Source organism: Thunnus thynnus, chromosome 16 (genome assembly GCF_963924715.1).
Source record: "Thunnus thynnus chromosome 16, fThuThy2.1, whole genome shotgun sequence".
Classification (NCBI taxonomy): Eukaryota; Metazoa; Chordata; class Actinopteri; order Scombriformes; family Scombridae; genus Thunnus; species Thunnus thynnus.
Window position 1 is genome coordinate 13,105,282 of NC_089532.1, and position 23,316 is coordinate 13,128,597.

At 44.4% G+C, this 23,316-nt stretch overlaps 1 protein-coding gene across 16 annotated transcripts in view; it reads right to left on the reverse strand.

Annotated features, from left to right (window-relative positions):
* Nucleotides 1-23,316, reverse strand: part of meis2a (Meis homeobox 2a) — a 194,784-nt gene that overhangs the window by 45,681 nt on the left and 125,787 nt on the right. For 15 of the 16 annotated variants that reach the window (XM_067613989.1, XM_067613994.1, XM_067613995.1 and 12 more), the window contains 2 exons: nucleotides 21,307-21,421; nucleotides 588-733 (listed from right to left, as the gene is read on the reverse strand). In XM_067613989.1, the coding sequence (XP_067470090.1) occupies nucleotides 588-733; nucleotides 21,307-21,421 (261 nt within the window). The remainder of the gene's footprint in view (nucleotides 1-587; nucleotides 734-21,306; nucleotides 21,422-23,316) is intronic. The other variant, XM_067613992.1, reaches the window with a different exon arrangement.

The window sequence follows — 23,316 nt, forward strand, 5'->3', positions numbered from 1 at the left end:
AATGTTCTATTATTTTGAATTACTGTCACATTTGAATATTTACTCAAAGCCATGAAGCCTCACTGTGCTAAGTGAAGTGAATGAAAAAAGATATGACCATTCACCATCTCAACCTCAAACGTAATTAAATATCACAAATTTGAAAATATGGTTTAAAAAATACCTAAAACTTCACACCTTTACACCCATGATCATTCTCCAGTAACTCCTCTCATTCTGACCCAGAAAAACATTCTTCTTCAAGCCAAACAAACAGCGCATCTCATATTGGAGTAAATGTCATGGATTGTTTGGCCATCTCCCTCTTACTCAGAGTGTGCTGAGCAGGGTAAACAGTCCAAACTGATTAGATTGACCCGGTCACTGTGTCCCTCTGACAGGTGGCTGACAGGTGAGCATCACAGCGCTGCCGTCGCTCACCTCCCTCACTGATGACTATGTGACAGGTGTGTGTATGTGGGCTTCTGCATGTTTTTTTTTTTTCCGAGGGTATGTGTTTGTGTGTGTGTGTGTGTGTTTCCACCTGTGTTGTTTTCATACATTCATTTAATTCACGTGCATCTCTAAAAAGTTATGGCTGTGCTTACCGTGAGATGCTGGAACAGCCACGCCCTCATGATGTTAGTGGCCACCTTGGGGAAAATGCCACGCTTTTTCTGCCTCTTCTTATCCTTGTCTGGATCATCATCGTCCCCTGTGCCAGGCGATGCAACACTGTTGTCTAAGCCATCTCCTGGACGGAAACCAAACCCGGGGTTAAATAACATCCCAGACCACATCACTGACTCAGAGTACAATAAAAAAAAATCTTGCTCAAAGCAGAAACAGAAGTACTGTATAGACAGTCAAAGCTGAGTTTAAGGCTTATGAAAGATGGATAATCTGACAAAGATACCTAAGAAAGAATTCAAAAGCACTGCACTCAGGCATTGTAAATTGCCAGAGCAAAGTCAGTGTTGTGTAGTGAAGATATGGAGGTAGAGGGATTTAGACGGCCTTAGACGAAGGCCTGTACAGAGAGCTAAGGGTTTACACAGAGGCCTAGCAGAGTTGTTCAATACCCCAGAGCACAGGAGAGGGGAATGGGGGTTAATGACTCTAATGTTATGGTTGGACACTGAAACACTAGATTCCTCATTCCAGTTCTACGGTAGGAAGAGAAGGAAAGAAAAAATGAAGCGAGATGACAATAAAATACGACGAGTCTTCAAGTACAGTAGAGGCTTGGACTCATGTCATTAATTCAATTAGATTTGCATGCTTGACATATGTAGAGCATTTTTTTTTCATCTTTTGAAGAGAGCCAAAGGGGACAAGAAGGAGTTATGCAGACATATACAGTACACACACACACACACACACACACTCACATACAAACAAAACTCACAGGATATGATAATTCAGGGCATCCAGTTGAAAAGCATGCGTATTGAAGTAAGGATGTGATTTGGGGTGGTTCATTGTTGCACTTCGATGCACATAATGGACTCGTCTGCCTCCCCCACCCCAGCCCCTGACTCTCCTAGTCCTCCTCTCCCACTCCCTTCCCTCGCAGCAACCCCTCCCCATTCTGCCACAAGATTAGCATGACAGGCCAGTGGCGGCTTCGCCTGCATTAATGTCCGTCAGTGTTTGATTTCAAGAGGAAAAACATGCACATACCCAGGCACGATTTCTCCTTTAAATTGAAGTTTCCATCTTTGTCCCTTGCCCTTTTCTTGTTCCTCCTTCCCGGCATTAATTGTGCATTAGCAAAAATGATTTACTTTTAACAGTCATAGTTATTTTTTCTTGCCCCCGGGCACAAATGCCTTGAAAGCCTTCCTTGAGGGCATCTAAATTATGTATCTGAAAAACTCCTCCACTAAGGCAGAGAAGGACCCTGACGTTCTCAAAATTCAGACTCACATGTCCTCCTGTTTTTGGGGAGGCATCAATCACAACCACCTATACAAGCCCTAATCTCGCATAAATATTTGAACTAATAACATTAAAAAGGGGGAAAGAAAAAGGATCCGACTGGTAGCGTAATCAAATGCAAAATAAATGAAGAATACAAGGACAGTAGGGGCCCTCACTTCTAACTACTTTCCCCATTTTCTTTTTCTTTTTTCTCCCCCTTGTTTTCCCTCTCTTTTTTCTTCTCTCTGTCTATCTTTTCTGTCTGTGCGCAGTGTTTTCCTTCCACATCATTAGTGCAGAGCCACACGAAAGGGGAAAACAGAGAAGTGCCGACTTTGCGCTCCCTGTGTGAAGTTAAAGAAGCAACAGCCTCTCTGAAGGACATATGGGAATGGGGACACAGACTAGGGGTGTTGTAATTGTAGAATGGGCATTCATTAGTGGCAAATGCCATAAATCCCAGGCTAAGTACGAATCCTTGTTCAGGAAAGCCTAAAACAATAAACTTTGGTCTGGCCGTAGCCCTACCCTGACTGTGAGGGGCTTCCTGAGAAATGCGACCCAGGCGGAAGTCAAGTCTAACTCCCCCAGTTTGCTTCCTAACTTCAATAACAACACAAGTAGTGAGCTGTGAATTTTAACCACCCTCCCCTTGTTTCTCTTCTTTTGAGCTTTGCTGAATAATGTTGATACACAGTTTGTTTGTTTGTGTGCCGCTAGGTTTTGTGTTGATTTTCAAGCAAGTCTCCAAATCCCTCTCCTGCTGTGAGCAGTCAGGCTCATCCAATGGAACCACACAGTGGCCAAAAGGCTGGCAGATTAATTTTATTGACGTTTCCATTTTCACTGCAATGCGATAGCCTCCCCCCTGGCCAGAGCCAGAGCGACCCGTGCGTATTTACAGACTGACCTGTCACTTCATTACCCAGCATGCTTGCTGCCTCCTGCCCTAGCCCGCAAGGGTGAAACCAGACTCCAAGGCTCTCAGCTCCTCTGTCTTTCTCTCACATGCACATGGATACTGTCATGTGTGCACAGACCAGGCTTGTGGCATTCAAGCATGAATTTTGTGGACACTATTAATAGTTGTTATTGACTTTACATATACTACTATATATATATAAATATATACATAGTGTATGTATATATATACACACACAGTATATAAGTAAGAAATAGCAAAGAAAGAAATAACAGGGAGATGAAGAAGCAAGAGGAGGAAAAGAGAAGGAGTTGAAAAAGAATAAAGAAGACCCAACTTGCACAACCTCATTACATCTAAAGGAGAGCTGGTGCTTTGCATCCACCCCCACTCCTTTCTTATGAGCGAGAGAAGGAACGCTGCAGGGCAAATTGTCCCAAACGCTAATGGCTTCTGACTGTTCCCTGGCAACTCTGCCATTCTAACCTGTGTGGATGTGCACTCTAAAAAAAAAATGGGGAAAGGAAAAAAAAGTGCAGGGCAGAGCAGGGGGAAGCGTCCCATCATCTGGCCATGTGACACAGATGGGGGTTGGCTATTAGGAGGCAGCCGAAAGGCCTAGGGGAGCCGAGGTGCTGGAGTGTAGCCCCAGGCACTTTTGGAAAAGCAGCGCCCTTGGAGACGGAAAAAAGACAAACCCCCCTCCTCACGCCCCCCCCCAACTCTCCCCACTCTCTTTCTGTCTTTCCTCACTCTTTCCTTCACTCTCCTTCTCCCCTACACACTATCAATATTTTGACTTAAAGTGTTTGCAATGAAAGTTCTGTGCATACTTTTGTTTGCAGAAACCTAGAAGGTGTAATCAGGCAAGATGGAAGACAATGACCGAACGCGATGAGGGTGAGAGACGGAATGAACACGCAAGCAAACAAACAAGCAAGTCCAAGAGCACATTACGCTCACATACATTCCCACTCTCATCACCAGTTGGTGGTTATTAAAAATGCATTCAGATATATCTCCCTGTGAGTAAATTGGTCTCAGGGCTGAGCTCATTAACGGGTTGGGAAAGGACTGTAAACACACTGCAACTCTGCTTATCTAATGTTGGCACATTCAGGGTTGCTTCAGGATTTCTTGCATAAAGAATTGGTTTAGCACAAAGTGTCCTACAGTCTCTGCTGAGATTAAGTGGGATTCAGGGGTGTTCTAATGACTCTAGAGATCATGCTTCATGTCTAGGAGGCACCTTGCCCCCCTAGGGAGCCACTAAGGTCTAGTCAGCCCTAGAAGCATTATGGATCTGACTGTGAGTAACGTATATTGTGGCTCTATCACTACATCAAGAATGTCCTCCTTCTGGTGTGCTACCATTCCGATATACCAATTGCATGAATGAATAATGACTTGTCAGTAGTTGGAAAACACATTCAAACCCAGTCATGGTTAGTTATCAAATAACACTCCAGACTTATTGGTCCATATACTATTTAAATACCTACTGAGGAGCTTATATACAAGCTTCAGATGTTGTGTGTGTATTCTTCTAAAGGCTGTGCAATGATTTTGCACTGGGAGGCCCCAGCGTTTGTTTCAGGGTAATGAAGCAAGAGTGTTGAGGCAGTGGCTTATGGAAGCTGTGGTTAAAGTGACTAATTACAACAGACCCCCCCCACACAACCCTCCACGCCCCCTGTCAGCCCAAACTAGTCAGGCATGTTCACCCAAGCTCACCCAAATGAGGAGAAGAGAAAAAACTCAAGAGTAGAGTTAGAAGGAGTAGCTGGAGGACAGAAGCTAAGAGGTTTGTTTTAGCAAGAGCTCCTTTGGCCTTCTTTACCTTACCACACCATAGTGACCGGGCCTTCCAACCCTCCCTCCAACACCCTCCTATTACACCACCACCTCTAGCCCTGCAGGCTTGGCCGTAGAGAATGAAGAGAAAAGAAGAGGGGGATTTAGAGCCTCCCTTTTCCCTCTTTTTCTCCTCAACTTTTCAGCCAACATAAGCAGCGTTTAGCACATTCAGTCCCCCAAATGGCAGCGAATGAGAGAAGCAGTGGGGGCTCCTCTTTTGTCCGTCTGGTTACCCCTTTTATTTACTCTGGATTTACGAAGGGGTCTTTGCTGGCTCTGGGACCACATGCTCTTGACGCACACACAGTCTCTCTCTCTCTCACACACACACACACACACATACAAAAACACGTAGAGACTCTATTCACACGAGGGGAATGGCCGGCCCTCTGTTGCTCTGTGCCGACTGGGGATTACAGGTCTTCTGACTATAACCGCATGCTAGCAATATGCTTTGCACTGACGTAACATACAGCGCAGACAAGTGCTAATGAGTAGACCATAATCCCTTTAATGATAAAACACACACTAGAGCGTCCAAAAGTAAGTAACCCATCATTGTGTTTGTTTGTCTTTGTATGACCACACACCATATGGTTTACTGCGTTCATTCAGATCCATACAGTAGATGAGGGCTCTTAAATGGAACTGTTTTAGTGTGGCTGCACCACTGCAGCCAGTGTTTTACGCTGATTATTTCCTGATCTGTGCTTAAACAAGCAGCAGCCCCTTGCACTGGACCATAAAACAACAGCTTAGTAAACAGCAAGCATGCTGACAAATTGGTAGCGCTCAGGCCGGAGTCATTAACAGCCCTAAAACCTGTCAGAGCAATTACAACAAACTCTCTCCTTCAGCAAGTCTCCCTGCCAAACTCCGATGTCACTACCCGCCTCCTCTTTACCGCCCCCTGTTACCACTAGGACACTGGCTAAAGGTGAAAGAGAGAAGACTACCACTTTTTCCTCTCTACTCCAATAGCCATGACACCCCAGAGATATGGGAACAAACCTTCATTTCAAACACAGCTGTATCTGCATCCTGGGTGCTATACGACTGAGTGGTTCCTCTTGCATGAGAAGTAATGTGTAGTTGTCTCCCCCCAAAAACACATCATTAAGTGTTCCCTTAAATGAAGTGGAATAAGAGCTTCTAATTAGATGGGTTTTTTCTATGTGTGGGGAAGCGAGGCAGTCAGGCAGTAAGAAAGGCAGGGAGGGAAGGAAGGAGGGAGGTGGGGGGTAGTTGCTCAACAACTCCTGTACCTCCTCTCCTCCCTCCCTTCTCCGCCCCTTCTCTAAGCCCCCTAACCCTGCCATCAGGCAGATATCTCTCTGTCATCTCTGGAATGCTGGAGATAACTATCGCCTCTCCACCGATACAAGGCCTCTCTCCTCTCACAAGCCCAGTGTTGACCCCACTGTGCACATCCCTACCAAAGAGGGTGAGGCTGAAGTGGAGGGAGCAGAGAGAAAGAGAGGGGAGGGGTAAGGGTGGAGGGTTGGAGGTAAAACTTGTTTTTAACAACCAGTTGGGCTATTTTACCTTTTAACCCAAAATATGGGCTGGAGCAAAGCCATCCTCCCCTTTCAGCTTCACCCCTGGAGCCAAAGACAAGTGGTTCGTCCAGAAGGGAGATGGAGAAAGGGGGGCAGGCTGTCTGGTTACTGCTTTCACTGCCTAGAATTCTCTGGATCTTCTCATAAGATTATCATCTGCCAAGAACCTAAAATTTTTCAACTGGGTGCACCAAGATTATCAAAGGATTTGGACTGATCTAATCAACAACAATTAACTTATTACATTATCAATTGGGACTTTGAGGGCCACACAATGACTGCTCATGCTTCCTGAGATCTTGATTTTCCTAATACTTTCTTCCAATTCTATACCTATAGATGTGTATGTGGACACAGAAAAAGTGCTTCTTTTACACATACGTGGTGTATGTGCATAAAAGAATGTATGTCGGCTGAGACAAGAGTCTGTCGTCTAAACGAGCCTTTATTTGTGGAGGAAAAAAGATCGAAAGAAAAGAGATGGAATAAAGATGTATAAAAGAAAGGAGGCAGGCTGTTGCAGATGTCAGGACCCAATTTGCATGAATGGCAAAGGGCTAAATTGCAGGGGATGGGGGAGCAACCCTCCACCCCCTCACCCCACTCTTTTTGGGGAACTAAAAGGGAGCTGTGATGCCCATGACTGCCCCTCACTCAGCAGACAGGGATCAGTGGCTAATGAAGGGCTTTGGGTCTCCACCAGACATTTCACACTCTCTGCCTCCCTGACAACTCCACCTCGCTCCCCCTGCACTCCAGCACTGCAGAAGAAACTGCCACTACTCCTCCCTTACACTCCAAATCGAACGGGGCTAATTGGTCTCGTAGGTAATCTCGGTTCATCCCTTGTTTCTTAATAAACAAATTTACAAACTGGCTGATGTACCTGTCCAAACCTTGCTACCTTCTTTCTTTCCTTACCAAAAATGATACAATGGAACAATTCTTGACGTTGGTGTTTAAAATTGCATATATTGACAATACTCCCTCTATAATTTATAATTGTTAGGATAAAAAAAACAAGACTGGGTGCCCACAGAGAAGCATACTTAAAACCTAAGGTTTGATGCTGCATTAAATATTAAAGAATAGGTAATTCCCAAAAGCAAGTGAGGCTATGTTGAATTGAAACAAGCATGATCATTAGTAAAACAAGCTGCTTCCATACTTTTTACTTCCTAAAAATGACTAAGTTGCTCTACTTTGGAGTGATAAAACTTTGGAATGATAATAAAAACAGGGAATAGAGATGACGCAGAGAAAAAGTAAACAAAGAGATGGAGGGCATACAGATGCATCATATGGATCCATCTGCTAGTGAAGAAATGGCTTTATAATCCCCGCTAGGAACTATTGTATATCAAAGTCTTCTACCTAAACCACAAGAAAGAGCAGGTTGCCAGTTTTAGCAGAGTGTGGTTTCCTGATTCAGAACAACTTACACTGTTTGAGTCAATGTATGATAACATCAGCAGTGATTCTCTACCCTCAATTACAATTTAAAACCAAACAAACAAATGTACTGTTTTTTTTTGCTGAGAGAGAAGGACAACTTGGATCTATTACAGATATTGTTGCCACACCTGATGGACAGTGGCATCAAAGCAGAGTTGGAGTTTCTACATAGAGGCGGGGGGTTGGTAGAGTAAATGGATTAAAAGGTTTATAAATCAACAAGTCAACCATCAGATTGTAGCCTCTGCTCAGCAGCCCTCTCATCAACCAAATGCCATGAAGTTTTTTTTCTCCTCGCTCTCTTTTTTTTCACATGAATGTCCTGGAGGCAGGGAACAAAGCGAGCAGAACTGATTACTGCGCTGTTGCCCCGCTCCGCCAGTCTAAACTCTGTTTGGCTTCCTAATGAGCTCACTAAAAACCCAATTCATCACCCATAACCCCTTCTCAACCTGCCTTGAAATCCCCCATTATGGCAAGTCAAGGACAGTCCGTTTACAGGCTTTGGGCTGGGGTCAAGGGCTGTGAGGGGTGGATGGCAGTGGTCATAGCAACAGTGCAGCCAAGGTTTTTTTTTGACAGGGGATATTACCCATGTGGCTTGTCTGTCCCCCAATATATAAATGTGTTCTCAAACTCCATTGAAAATATTTTTATTTTTACTATTTGAGAATGGTGGGTTATTCTTTACTGCCTACATCAATCTCCCCCATCCCTTATGCCCCCCCCCCTCCTCTTTTGCAACACCAGTGGTGTCCCAGCCTGAGCGGAGGAATGTCCGGCTTGATGGCTGCAGCAGCGGGAATGTCCCGTTCTAGTCAGCCTTCGCACCAGAGATTTCAGTTTTAATACCCCTTCGTCCCATCCCCGCAAAGACAGGAATTCGGTGGGAAGGGAATGTGGCGGGATGGGGGGCTGAGAGAGTGGAATACAGTTGGCTATTAAGGATAAGGCAAGGGGCAAGAGAAGAGGAAACGTAAAAAAAAAAAAAAAAAAAAAGAAAATATGAGAATATTGTAGGTAGATGACAAACAGCCGAGAGGGTAGGCAGAAGAAAAAGAAGGGAAGGAAAATATCTTGAGGGGGTGTCGGTTGGAAAGGGGGGTCAGAAATTGAGAGGTGGAGGAAGAGGACAGCAGAGGGTTGGGGTAAACTCCCACAGTTCCTCATTACATGGAGTTGAAATGATCCTCCTGACACCTGAGCTGTAACCAAGAGATTACAGAATTGATGAATCCTTGGTTTAAAATGCAGCTGTTTTATTCTGCTTTAGTAATTAATTCTTTTTCCGATAGCGTATTGATTAAGCGTAGCCCCTGATAAAGTTCAAACTGAGAGAGATCCCTCCAGGGCTTTGGCTTGGCCTGCTCTGGAGAGTCAATGAAAACTTCCTCCCTCCACCTGCATCTCTCTCTCTGTCAGCACAGTTTACCCTCATAAATTAGTCAGATCTGTGAGGAGTGAGGATCTTGCTTAGTTGATACTTGCTTTGTCTGCCCTCTTGCTGATACACTTCCGTTATTTTAATGCTATCACACCTACACAGATGCAGATGCCCATATTGATAAGTTCATATTACACAGCTCACCAAAACATTAATGGTAGAGGGATTTTTCTGGCATACTGACTTAGTCCATGTACTCACAGATATAGCTCTTTCACCTAGCAGCTGATTCATTTGCTCTCTTCTCCTGCCTCTCTTGCTCTCATTCTCACCCTAACAGGGAATCATAGCATACAGAACAAGAGTGTCTCCTTTCACAAAACTACTCTTTCATTCTTTTTATTGCTACAGTTTTCCATACAGCTGTGAGTGAAAGTCTGATCAACAGAGTGTAGAGCGGGTCTCTCCGGGGAGCCAACTAGCGGAGAAATCAGATACAGCTTTACAAGAGAGTCAGCCGCTCATGTCTTGTCAAGACCCCTCACCTACCGGCTCCTTTACAAGTCAATAACCCGGGCCCAGTGTCCTCCACTGGGCCTTGGCACACATTCACCACTTTCTATAGGAAGCAGAGGTAGGCAGGTGGGGTGGAGCCCATAGTTCCATGGTGTAACCCTTAATGCGCCATTGTTCTGTATGATTTTATGGAAATAAAGTATGTTTATTTTCAAAATACTCCCTATACAGAATGAAATATATTACAATAGCCCTACCCGTGGTAGGACACTATATTTAATCCCAAAATACAAATGGACTCTTCTGACATTCCTGTCATACATAGTGACAAATAACTGGTGACCCCATGATGACAGAATAGCCTGTTAAAAGCCGTTTTCAATATTAAGAACTAATGAAAGAGTGAATGAATTATGAAGGGAGAAGGGAAAAATATAATTAGAAGGTGGAAGCAGTGCTTAATACATTTACTCGAGACTATTTCCTTTCATTAATGGGACTGCAGCATGAGGAGAGAGGGTTTTGACGAGGCTAGTATTGACTGTCCGCCTTGCTCCTTAAGGTAAATCCAGCAGGTCATTTCATTAAGGCCCAATTCCATGGCACTAATTTTGATTTTAGGGGCTTGACAGCTGTTGGCAGTGGAAATTGCTGTGGCAGGAACAGTGACAGAGGAGCCTATTACTGCTGTGAAAAAAATACAAATTGCAAAGCCTCGGTTCAAATTACTGCCACTCTGCCTCGTTGACCCACCAAAGTTCGCATTTCATCACGTTCCTGGAACTTACCTTTTGATTAGCTGCATGAAAAAGGGGGAGTGACAACAAGCAATAAAAGTACAAAAAAAACCTGACATCTCAAATATGAGATGCAGGGAAACAAATGTGCGTGAATTTACACACATGCCTATTGTCAATAATGTAATTCTACACTGAGTGAGAGAAAAAAAGGAACACCCGTATAATGTAATGAAATGCGAGACAAGAGCCTCACAATAAATTCTACATTCCTTAAAAGTTTTGACTGCCAGTTTAGTTGTTTGTGGTTTGTATTATATTAAGAATGTTAAGAAAAACTACAACACTGCAAACTAGAGCCTCAACTGACCACATAGTAGATTCACTAGTCTGACACCTTGTCAACAATAATTCAATAGTTTTTTTCAAATATTTTCATTTTATTTGCTTGTTTTTCATGTTCTAAATGAGACATTACTGATCTGTCCTCACACAACATGATTACTGTAGGTTGGTCTGGCGGTATGATGGACCTGACTCAAATTGTGAGCCCTCGATCGCCTCGCCTTGCAAGTTAATGTGCAGCAATAAAGTTCTAAAAGGGAGAAAAAAATCTCCTCCTCTGATGCTATTAATTAGCAGTGTTCAAAGCTTTTTGAAGCTCTCCATCTCCTTTTGTTTCACTCTCTCTTTTCTTTTCTTTCTTTTTTTTTTTTTTGGACCGGCCTTCGTTATTGACTTTTCAATTTTTCCCCCCTACATCCACCCCCTGCACTAACGGTAGCACCAGTGTTTCTGCAGCAGGGCCCAGCCCAACAATACCCCCAAGCCCACTCTCTGAGACACTGGCTGGGGAGCCCTGAGAGCTGGGCCAGCCCTACAGCTCCCACCAGCCCAACACCAACTCCCCATGAGACCAAAATCAAAGAGAGAGGCCCTTAAAATATAACCATGGGTATAATGAGGGTGCTCCAAAGAACAATAAGCATATACACCAAAGGAGAAACAAGAGTAGGAGTACAAAAGAAAGAGGGAGAAAACTATAGGACTGTTGGCCTGAAAGTGTTCTTGAGAAGTGAACAACAGTGAGTGGATGAGAAAAAAAAAAACTGAACGATACTGTGCTGTGGGAGAGAGGGCAAAGGGCCACAGCCAGTGGTGATGGTAGCCGGGGCCACGCATATATCCAACCACGTATCTGAACCCAAAACAACAAGGGGGTCTGCCGCATGCCTCTGGAGCCGAAGGGAGCCAAAGGGAGCACGACTAATTTCTGCACAACAATAGGCCTGGATGAGCGCCCACACAATGGCAGGTGCTTTGAATAGCAGCAGGGCCCTTGCAGCAGGGCTCTTCTCCTCTCTCACTCTAAGGTCTTGGGCTCTGGCTTGTGTAACCTTTCATTTTCAACCGGGCTTCCTTTTGACTTATAAAGGATGAAAATGATCTCATGGGGGGCTAAAGGAGTAAGAGACAGCCAAGCCTGTGAGGCACAATTCAGACCAATCATCTTTTCAGTACATCTGTGCTATCTGCCCCCTACATGTTTCTCTCTTTTTCTATTGGTTTTTATTTATCAGTGTTTTGTAAACTATTTCTGTCTTTACATTAACAATATCTCTTCCTCTCTTTCAATTGCCTCTCTGTACTTTTTTCTTCTTTTTTTTTTTACCTCATTCTAATTTTTTTTTCACTGACTGTTGTGTTGTTATTTTCTGTAGCGGTTGTGTTTGTTGTGCTGCTGTTGGGCTGTCCTGTAGGCCATGATGCAGTGGTAAAGGCAGTTTTCCCCCCACCTTAAGAGCATTCTTTCCGGGGTCACAAGGTCAGGCTTCACAGATGTCTCCTGCAGACACTCAGTTGTCTAAACATTGCATCCCTGGGAGTAAGCATTCGTACTAAACAATGCAGCTTTTCCCCCTCACTCTGGAAAATGTTAAATGTTTTTTTTTTGTTTCTTTCTTTTTCTACCTCTCTGTTTCATTGTTTTATTTTTGAATGAAACTATACAGTGAGTGCAATTTTTCCAAGGTGGAGGTTTTTGTGTTTAGATAATGAAAGAAAGCACTGGTTATCACAAGATAGCAGTGTTTTTTGGCTGCTTTCATTCTTTTGAACACTCCCCGTCTCCCTAAGTTTCCTCCAATTGTTCTAATGGGGCCTTAGTCATCCTTGCCTGGTGGCAGAGGGAAAGATGCTTTTTAAAGGTCTTTTTCTTCTCTCTGTATGTGTTGCCAGGAGAGAAAAATGAAAACATGTAGTAACTGTCCTGAAATCCACACTGAGAGACAGATACAAGAAACCCTTGAGTAAGCAGGGCAGAAGCTAAACAAAGAGCAACACTAGATGAACAGAAAGACAATATTTGAAGAACATCTCTGTGTAGCCTCAATCTCAACAAAAAAAAAATGGTAGAGAAGAGAATTCCTGAGCCAAACAGCTTTCATTAAAGGGAAATCAGCTTCTGCTTTTTTTAGGGGGCGGAGCGTGACACTGGTAAAAGAGAGGAGATTGCAGCATTTAACATGCAAGTTCTGCCTCAAAACATGGAAAAGTGTGTAATTGGAACAACATTTTAAAAATCCAGGCACTGAGCTATCCTTGAATATCTTACTCCTTTTCATCTTGCCTTCCCTTGTTCCTTTTTCTCTTCCTTCGTTTGATATGGTGTTCTTGCTTCCCCCTCCAAACATCTCCTCTGTATTCTGCAAATTGATAACCCTCTAAATGAATTATGGTAAATGCATAATGAAGGTTTTCTCAGCTTCCGCCCTGCAGCCAGCCAGGATGGAGCATCTCGTTTGGCATGTTTGATTTGTTTTGTTGCGCATTTAGCCCCAGTGTTCCTTCAGAGTGTTCACTGCTTGGGGCATGTAAATAAGAAATTATCCTTGCTGACTAACATGGCTAATACCTCCTCTGGGGTAATCAAAAATTATTAGACGCTTGCTTCCAATAAACATTAGGGCTCATGGCACTAACCACTGTCAAATCGCTCACCTCCGCCTGCTCCCCAATAGCCATAAAATGGGTGAACAAAAGTGATCAGGTGTGGAAAAAGCACTCTGGCTTCGTGGAAACTGAGAGACCGCGAGACTGCTATTATGCCTAAAAAAGCAGCCCTTGGCTTTAAGAGTCATTAAAGCATGTACTAGAGTGGGAATCAGACTAGAAAATGAGCTTATCTTGCATAATGCCCTCAAAAGCTTTGCATAAACGTGAAAGATGTGTGCGTGAAAATCAGCAGCAGAGAGGAAGAACTCGGATTGTAACACACTTCCTTTATCATCCTCCCACTCTCTTGGACGGTGGCAGCATGGTTAAAGCACTACCTGTAGGGTATAGCTACTCTGCTCAGTTCCAAATATGCTTCATGTGTGTGTAAAACCTCATTTACACAAGAGCAAACCACACAGCAAGTGAACAAGCTATAGCCGGCCTTGCTAAGCCACTCCACTCAACCGCGTGCTGTCTTTTGGGAGGGACCTTCGCTGTGATGTGGGGTTCGGACATTAGTGGGAGGAGAATAGGGAGGGTGGGGGTGGTGGAAGAGATTAAAGAGCCAAGGGAGGCAGAAGAAAGGAAAGAAAGTAAAAGAGCACAAGGCCCATTGGTCAAACACAAAGGGGGAGAGAGGGAAAGGACATTTGAAGTCAGGGTTAAACTCCAAATAAGCACACCTTAAACGGGCCTGTGTAAGCTGGCAGTCAGGGTTTTTGGAGTTTCCCTGCAGGTGTGCCTTTGACAGACTTGGCCTCCATAACCTCTCTCTGATCTAGAATGGGGCCCAGAGTTGGACACAGAAGAAACCAGTGGCATCTTGCTGCCTCTGCCTCTCATTTTCTGTCTATTACATTCATACACGCATGCTTACACTCTCTGTGAACACAGACACACACACACACACACACGCACACACACAAACACACTGCCAGACAAGGGGAAAACAAATCTGGTGAGGACTAGAGCAATTGGATTATCACCTCTTAAGGGTGACTTCTTGGCTGACCCCCTTCAGGCAAGCCTGCTGAAACAAGACAGAAAATTTCCTGGGAAAACACTCTTCCTTTAAAGAACCGAAGCACTGTCATCCCTGTGAAAATACAGAGGCAGCAGCATTAATGGACGTGGAAATGCCCTTTGGGGCACGCGCTCAAATCCCTTTTAGCCATATTACATCAGACCCCTGCGCACTCCTCATCATCACCACCACCACATGCACTGGAGTAATCAGCAGTGGAACATGGGTGTGTAAACCCACTGTATAATGAACTGATACTACAGCACTACACTGTCTTTGTTTTTGGCCCAAGCCTTGAGGTACGAGAGAAAAAGTCACTCCCCTCCTATTACTGCGGTTCAATCATGATTACTTCCCTGCAACACTGTTTCCTTTCTGTTTTTTAATTATGCTCAACTCACCCCCAGATAAGCTGGTCTTCATCTACGTCTCAGAGAAAGACAGAAAGAGAAGAAAAGAAAGAAAGAAAAAAAAAAAAACATCTCCCCCAAGCTTTCCCTTAATGGCGCAAAACAGACATTCTCCTCAGCTGCTGTCAGAATAATCTGGGTAATTTTTTCCCTATGTTCTCCAAACATTAGTTTGCACATTAGGCTGACCCAGTTAATGCGCCTTTCCTGCTGTGGAGGACCCAGTTCCTGGCCAAGCTAGGCCAGGCTGGGTTGGGCCCGGGTCGCACCGGGGGCCTGTTCATGATTATGGACCAGAGGGACCAGGCCCCAGCCAGAGCTGAGGCAGAGGGGAGAAAGAGAAAAAGCGAAGGAGAAGAGAGGAGAGAGGGGGAGACGATAAGAGGAAGAGCGGGAAGAAAGCTTGAGCTACAGTGCGGATGGAAGGGCATAGATCGGTGGTGATGTTGTGGGTAGAGGACTGCGTTACTGGAAGTGAAGCTTCAACCTTTTAACAGTTCCTTTTCTTTCGCTGATTTTGTGTGTTTTTTTTTTTTCCTCTCATGATCTATAGACTCTAAGAACATAACACAGGGTCAGAAGAAAGACAGAAAGATAGAAAAAAAAGAGAGAGAGAGAGAGAGCGGAAGGGAGGAAGGAAGGAGGGAGCTGAGGGAGCTGATCATTCTCTTTAATCACATTTTGGATGAGGGCCAGGTAGTCTGCGGTACTGAGAGCGAGACAGAGAGGGGTGAGTGAGGAGAGGAGTGTGAGGGAGACAGTAAGAGAGGGAGGGTGGGTGGGTGGGAGAAAAAGAGGTAAAGAGAGATGGAGGAATAAATGGAAAGAGAGGGGGAGAGAGAGAGAGAGAGAGGATGAGAAAGGGACTTATGGAGAGAGGGAGAGAGCGAATGAGCCTGAGAGCAGAGCCCCTTGAAACAGCTTGAAGTGCAGCAGCGCTTAAGCAAGTGTGCACATATGCCCACACATACTATGTCTATGTGCGTCTGTTTATGCAAGGGAGAGTGACAGCCATTCCCGTAAATGCCCGCAAATGCTGAATCCAGCAAGAATCTGGTGTTCGAGAAGAGGCAGAGAGAGATCCATTTTAAAACTATGTGCATTAACTATACTTTTCCCCATAGATTAAGCACTCCACATGAATAATTTAGCCTCTCTTATGCTAATGGGATCATGAAAGTATCCCCTCCGTACCGTGTTTTCTCCCCCTCCACAGAAACTCTTCTCAGCTTTCAACAATAGCCCTGCCCCTTCCCAACAAACCATCAGACAGACATACTGTGCTGTTTTCACAACAGATACCTGACTAACATGGGGCTGACATGTAGTGACAAGGCTAAAATTGCACACAGTGGCTTCTTGAGAAACGCCGTAGCATTGTTGTCCTCATTAAACAGGTATATCTTTAACTTGTTTTCCATTGAAGTGCAGTTCACTTCCACTTGCTGTCACTGGCTGTGAGATATTGAAAGTTATTGGCTGAATTCACATCATGGTTACACTTGGTTTAATGTTTATGTGATAGCTGTTGCCATTGAGCTGGTTTTTGTAAGTGACTACTGAAGCAGACTACTCCTCTTACACTTTCTGATTGCTTCACTGTGACTCTCTGTGCTTTCTTTCGAGAAGGGAAGTGCACATATCCTGTGTGTTTATGTGTTTTTTTGGCCTTTTTTGTTCAGTCTCTGCCATCGCGCACTAAAATATACCCATGCACACATTTACAACACACACACACACCCTCGTTGCTCCAGCATTGTGTTGTGGTGAGGTAGTGGCACTGTGTAAAAATTATCAGTGCTCCAACAGCTTGGAGTGAGAGCCATGAAACAGCAGGGCTTGGGTCTGCTTTATTGTTTATCTGTTGTTTATAGGCCAGTGTTCAGCTTTAATTACTACACTAAATTAAACTCTAACAGGCACTTAGAGGGAACCAGCTAACACACACATGCACATGCATGCCCACACACACACACACACACAAACTGTATATTTTATGTACACAGACACACCTCACTGATCACTCCAGAGCTTGAGTATAAGCTACTAAAACGCAACAAGACTTCCATCTTGCGTTTAGCAGAGTCTCTGGTGTTTTTTTTGTTGTGGTTAAATTGTTTTTGGTCTTGTTTTCTTTCTCTTTCCTCATTTTCTGGATCTTCTTAAGCTTCAAGTGTTACTATAAAAAAAGCAAAGCCAAAGGTCTGGAAAATGCCAGATTCAACAGGCCTTGTTCATGCCGGGACTCTCTGAGCGGTCACAGGGAGTCGTGTCCCCACTAGGAATGACCCCCCTCTAGTGATCTCAACCACAAAGACCTTGCTGAGTGGGGCCCCTGGCCAAGGCCAAATGTACCACAACACCATCAAGCGCAGCATGCTCCCTTGAAGCCAAATATTCAATCTCTCCCTCTCTTGCTCCTCTTCTCTCCATCTCTGCCTTTCTCAGTCTCTCTGGGGAGCCTGTCTATCCACAGAGCGTGGGGATTGTTCAATTGCTGAGAAAATGTACAAAATGCTTTCTCCTCTCTTCTGTTGAGCCTTTTCCATCTACAGTAGAATCAGGGAATTGTACAGAAAGCCCCTTTGCTCACCACTCAAGATGTCAACGTGGATTTGGTCTTCATGCATAGCTAATAATTACAAGAGTGGACTGGAGCTGAGGCATGCACACTTACACACACACACACACACACACAGACATACAGATATACACATACGGCAAGAGGGGAAAACTGTTACCTACCGTGCAGAATCAGTGTTGGGGATTTACTGTTCATGACTGAGTGCATTTGACTCTGCTGTGTTTGGTGTGGGCAAATGTGCAGAGTATTTCATCACACTGCTCCATCACACTTTGGATGTTTAACATATTATGGACACCTGCTTGGAAACGAGTGCTATCTTAAGGCACGCACATTCATCAAGTTTAACTCCCTGCAACTGATGTCTCTGATGTTCCTAGATAAGCTTGGGAGAGTTCCAAAGGACTGTTAATCAAAATGATGTGCAAGCAGAGTCAATGAAGTTATTATGTGTTACCTTCTGAACCATCTCCCCATAACTGCTCATATTTGTTTATCTAGCCAGAACATAGGGAGTCACTCTCTCACAATCAGTAAGTGAGAGTGCAGAATTTGCCCTGAGGATGATAGTACATATTTTTGGATGGAAATTCTAAGAAAAAGGAAAAACATGTCTGTTAAGAACAGGGTGGGGAGAGGTTGCAGATCTGAGTATTGTACTGATACCCTTTATGTGTCAGAACCTTAACTGGCAATCTTTACTGACAGCTATGAGCATGCTTCACCTTGGTTTACTGCTTGACGATAAATTATTCCACAAGAGGGGCAATACATATTTGCGCACTTGTTAAATTGTTTTTTGGCACGGGTTCAGAGCAACCTTCAATGCTGAGATACAAGCGGAAGATTGTGGAAGTGAATTCTGCTCAGAGCGACCATCCTGAGACCCGTATGCACAGTACACACAGTACTTTTTAAGAAGAGGTATGTGAGTGATATTGAACTTTATTCTTTTGCACATCGCCTAACATCAGCCAAAGAGAGGGGGAAAGGAAGAAACAAGTAAAAACTTTCAGACATTTAGACTGTCAGAAATGTTTCACCATTTTTGGGAGAATTTTTTTGGAAGATTCAACACAGTGATGCTTCCATTTTGGGGGCAAATGTTTTTCAAGCCACATGTACACATAAAATACACCTTTCAAGATGGAAGCTGGCAGAAGAAATGATTGATGTTTTTCTTGGCAGCTGAAAACCAAAATGCACTGTGGGTCTCACGCACTTTTTCCCTTTCCTCCTCTCTCTCACTCTCTCCCATCTATTCTGTCTTCCTCAACTGATCCACATCGTCACCCCTTTTAACAGGGGCCAAGCTGTTAAAGACCCCATTACTGAAGTGAAGCACACATTTCACATTTTCTCTGTGGACTTGAGAGTGTGGACTACAAATTTTATGTGGAAATGTATTGAGATAGGAGGCGAGTTCATGCGTGGAGTGGAGTGGAGGAGAGGAGGGAAAGGTGGAGAGGTTGGGGGGGGGGGGAAGGCTCTGTCAGAATGGAAGGGCCAAAGTCGGGAGTCAGCGAGCGCTTCAAGCGTTAACGTAATTGCAAGAATGTGAAAAATGAGGCGGCGGGGCTCCCGAGCGGAGCGAAAGGTCAGAGCATGCCTCACACAAAACAACTGGCTGGAGGACGGCCTCATTAGACCATTAAATCAGCTGCCCTCTCTCTTTCTCTTTTGCTTTTTTCTCTTTCTCTTTTTTCTCCTTACTTTTTCACCTTTTCTACTCTTTCACCAATGTACTTCAATGGCTCTTCGTGCCTTCTTTTAAATCTGTTTATCTTTTCTATGCTGCTTATTTTGTTGGGTTTTTTTACCATGAAAGGCTTTGAGCTGGCTGGTGGACCTAGTATTTAGCACTCTTCAGTGTAAGTCAGACTCTGGCCCTGATCTAGACCTGGTTTATCTTGGCCCAGTGCACGGTGCTGTACCGTAACTGTCTTTGGCCCATATTGATCCGCTGTTACTGGATATGGTGGGGAAAGGGGTCGATAAGTGGTCTGTGGATTACAGGTCACTTGTACTTATGTGTGTAAGGTAATCAATAGGCAGTGCATTTCTTTCTCTCATGCCCCCTCCTCTCTCTCTTGTTCCTGCAGTCCTCATATCCCATGCTACTTACAGTTGTGAAGATGAGTGCAAAAACACCACTCATCTCCGTCTTCTGACCTGCCATCATACAGTGTTTTTAACCAAAATTATTACTTCCATACCAGAGAATCAAACACTCTATTTACTACAAATTTACTGATTTTTTCAGAAAGAATGAGACGCTTGTTCCCACTAAATGCAAAAATGTAGTATCAAAAATGCACTACAGCAAAGGCAGCAGTGTTAGTGAGCGTCTGCCCTGCTAAAGTGTTCATGAGCGCCAGACTGTTCTGTAGCTATTTCTGTGCTCTATCCAGCCTGGAAGGGGCAAGCAAAATGAGAATTCTCTCGATCAGGATCAATTAAGTGTCACATTATTGTTAGCCATTCCTTAATTATAGCCTTACTGTCAGACAGGCACATCCTGTTGCTAGCCAAGGCCTAGCTATCATCGTCTTCTCCTCTCCAACAAGCCTGACAGGAGCCTGTGATCCAACTAGTCCTGACACAGCCAACCACAGAGGTCTGCTACGGCCCTTAGTCTGCGGTCAGTAATGGTTCAGAAGCGATAACTGCTGCTTCTGTCGGAGGAGGAGAAGATGATTTAAACAGTCCCACCACAGAGCACACATCCCATCGATACATTTGATCACTTATTGGCAAAGCGATAGCCATGAAGAGACACAACGAGCGGCTCCATTCGGTGAGCCAGCTGGTATAAGTGTGTATCTAAGTGTTTGAGTGTTTTTGTGTGTGTAGACGGTGTGATGAAATTACATGCAAAACCCTGGACACTGCCAGAGGGCACGCACTGATACAGAAAGAGACCCACAAACACACACACACACACACACACTCTGCCGCCAGTGAAAGGAGATCTCGGTGCATTCAAAATAAGGGGGAGACAAGAAAGGAAAGGCCAGGAGCTCATCATCTGTTCTCTTAGTTTAGGCAGCAGTTGCATTTAATAAACAATTTTAACCTTGCAATGTGTTGACGCTTGGCCGCACCTCTAAATTCAACTAATCGCATATGCTTTTGATAATTTACATGTCAAAATTGATACAGGCCGTGACAAAAATACAAGGCACATAGCTGTGACTTGCACACACTAACTGTAATAAATTCAAATACATTTGTTTTGAAATGCATTATTGCCGTTTGGCAGGTTGCGTACTGGATAACACAGGGCTCACTGAGACATGATTAGGGGCTGTTGTGCGGGCAAAGTTAATATGGTTTAAATGCAAGCAAGAACTGGCAGAAATATACTATTAATCACCAGCTTTTGTTCAGCTCTCTAAATAGCAACATTTTGGAAAGCCTTTTACTAGGTTGGTGTATTATATTGGCTGTTGCTTGTTTCTGCGCCCGAGTGGAACGGTGGATAAGCGTGTTCATTTTTAGGTGTGACTATGTGTTTACATGGATGGCAGTCAAAAAAACGGATGATCCAGTGTGCAAAAGGAGAGACTGGGACGTATGTGTATGGAGAGATGTGCCATCTATTCACTGTAGATCTCACATTAAACAGGGTTAAAGTGAAGTGTTGGCAACTCTACCCATGCATGATGATTAATATGTCCTGCATGGATCTGTGCCTGTGTCTATGTGTGTTGATGTGTTAGTGCATGAGTGTGCACGTATGTGCTTGATTTTATATATATATATATAATCATATATATGTGCTTGATTATACATATATATACATACACACACACACACATATGCATATATATATATATATGTGTATATATACATATATATATGTATGTATGTATATGTATGTATGTATGTATGTGTGTGTGTGTGTGTGTCTGTGTGAGCCTGCGTGCACGTGCGTGCCCGTTTCTGTGCTGGCTCACCTTGTTCACTGCTGTTGTCACCGCTCTGTGAAGCGTGTCCCCCGCTGGAGGGCCCCGGTGTGCCGGCTGAGTGTGTGGAAGTGGCGTCATCATGGTCTCTCCAGGAAGCTGGGTTCTGAGGTTTGAAAAGAGAGAAAGCGAGCGTGGGATCCATTCATCCATCCGTGTATCCATCCACATTCCCCCGTCCAAACCGCAAACCAGGAGCAGAGAGAGCAGGAAGGGGGAGAAAGGGGAGGAGGGGAAGGTGGAGAGGGAGAGACACAGAAAGAGAGGAAGACCATATGACCATGCTGGAAACGTGAGAGTGACATCTGTAAGAGTCTACAGGCACTGTGAGGGTCCTTGGCCTGCTTACATTCTCTTGGCAAGGCCAAGAGCCCCACTGCCTGTTTCTCCAGCTAACAGACAATCAACGATGCCACTACAATCATAAATGAATATAAAGAAACACATGCACTAAAGTAGCTGGCAATAAGTCAAATCATTGTAATGAAAGTGTTTCATTAATGCATGAGAGCAAAACGCCACACCGTTAATGTGGCATTTGATTTTGAACGTTGCAAGAAGAGCACTTGTGAGTAATTGTCTAAACACATATGGCAGAGCCCAGTGGAGTTCGTTTATACCATAACCAATTGAGACTTCCGTGTCAAGTGAGAAATATAGAGGTAAAAAGTCCAAACACACCACAGCCGCCATTAATCATTACCACTGTCAGAAATGAAAATAAGATATGACAGTGATTCTCCTGCTAATCTGCCAAAAATGTGTACACGCCCACACTGACATACACACACGCCCACAGAGTACTGCAGAAATACACTTACACACACATGCTAATGACATAATAGAGCAAGAAGTATAAACACACACGCGCACACACTCACTTTCATATATACAAACACACGCTGAAAAAAAGTGTTAAATCTCCACTGCCTAACTTCAAAGAAATGCCCATAAACAAATCCGCTTTTAAGGTGACTTTAATTCTCTTTCTCTTCTCCGTCCTTCCCTTATTTCGCTCCTTCTCCTGCTCTCTTTCCTGGTCATTCACACTGCCCTGCTGGTGCACACAGGGAAACAGGATTTTCTACTGTACAGGAAAGGCTTTATCAGTGCCACATGAAGGCAGGCTAGAGGTGGAATTTCCTCTGCCATTCAGGCAATAGAGGGACAGACCGATCACGTCATTTACTACGCTCGCGCCCGCAAACACACAGGCTCAATCAAATACGCACTCCAAACAGCCTCCCACACAGAGTTGATACTGCCTCGTAGCTCACACAACCCTAGCTAGTCTTTCCCAATTTAACATGTCACCTGAGCATGATGACAAAATGTTGGCGAACCTAAGCCCAACGTTGTTTGGGGCCCGAGAGAAGCAGCCCCTTGAGCAGAGCCCAAGCCAAACAAACACAGGCCTGCACCAAGTCTTCCCACAAACCTCAACCCACTTCTCAGTTCCCGCTATGGGGTTTTTTTTTTTCTTCCCCAGAAACACACACACACACACACACACACACACAGAAACACACATACATACATACATACATACGTATGAAAACAGAAGGAAAATGTACAAGCCGTAGAATATTCCAAGAAAGAGACCGTTTTTACCATTTTGTCTAACTGCAGCAGTGTTCCTGATGAACTTCTTTTCCCTCAGCTCCCACCAGAGAGGAGCCTGCCTGCCTGCATTGGTGCTCCAGTCAGAGTGAGCTGTACTGGAGGAGGACAGACAGGATAGTGCCTGGAGACTAGTGGAAGTTTGCGGGGAAACAGAGGCTACAAGACAAGCGGCTGCCGAGCTCCCCTGGGTGTGCAGTCCTGATGTGCTTCTGCTTGTTCTGCTGCGGAGGCGAGGCTGCTGCTATGCCTGTGAGCGAGGCCCTTTTATCTGCTAAGTTTTTTGGGGAAGGAGGGCTGTTTTCTCAAACAGCTCCGAGCTGAAAACAGCAGACAGAAACACACAAGGCCCTTCAGACCCTCCGCTCCACTCAAGGCCCT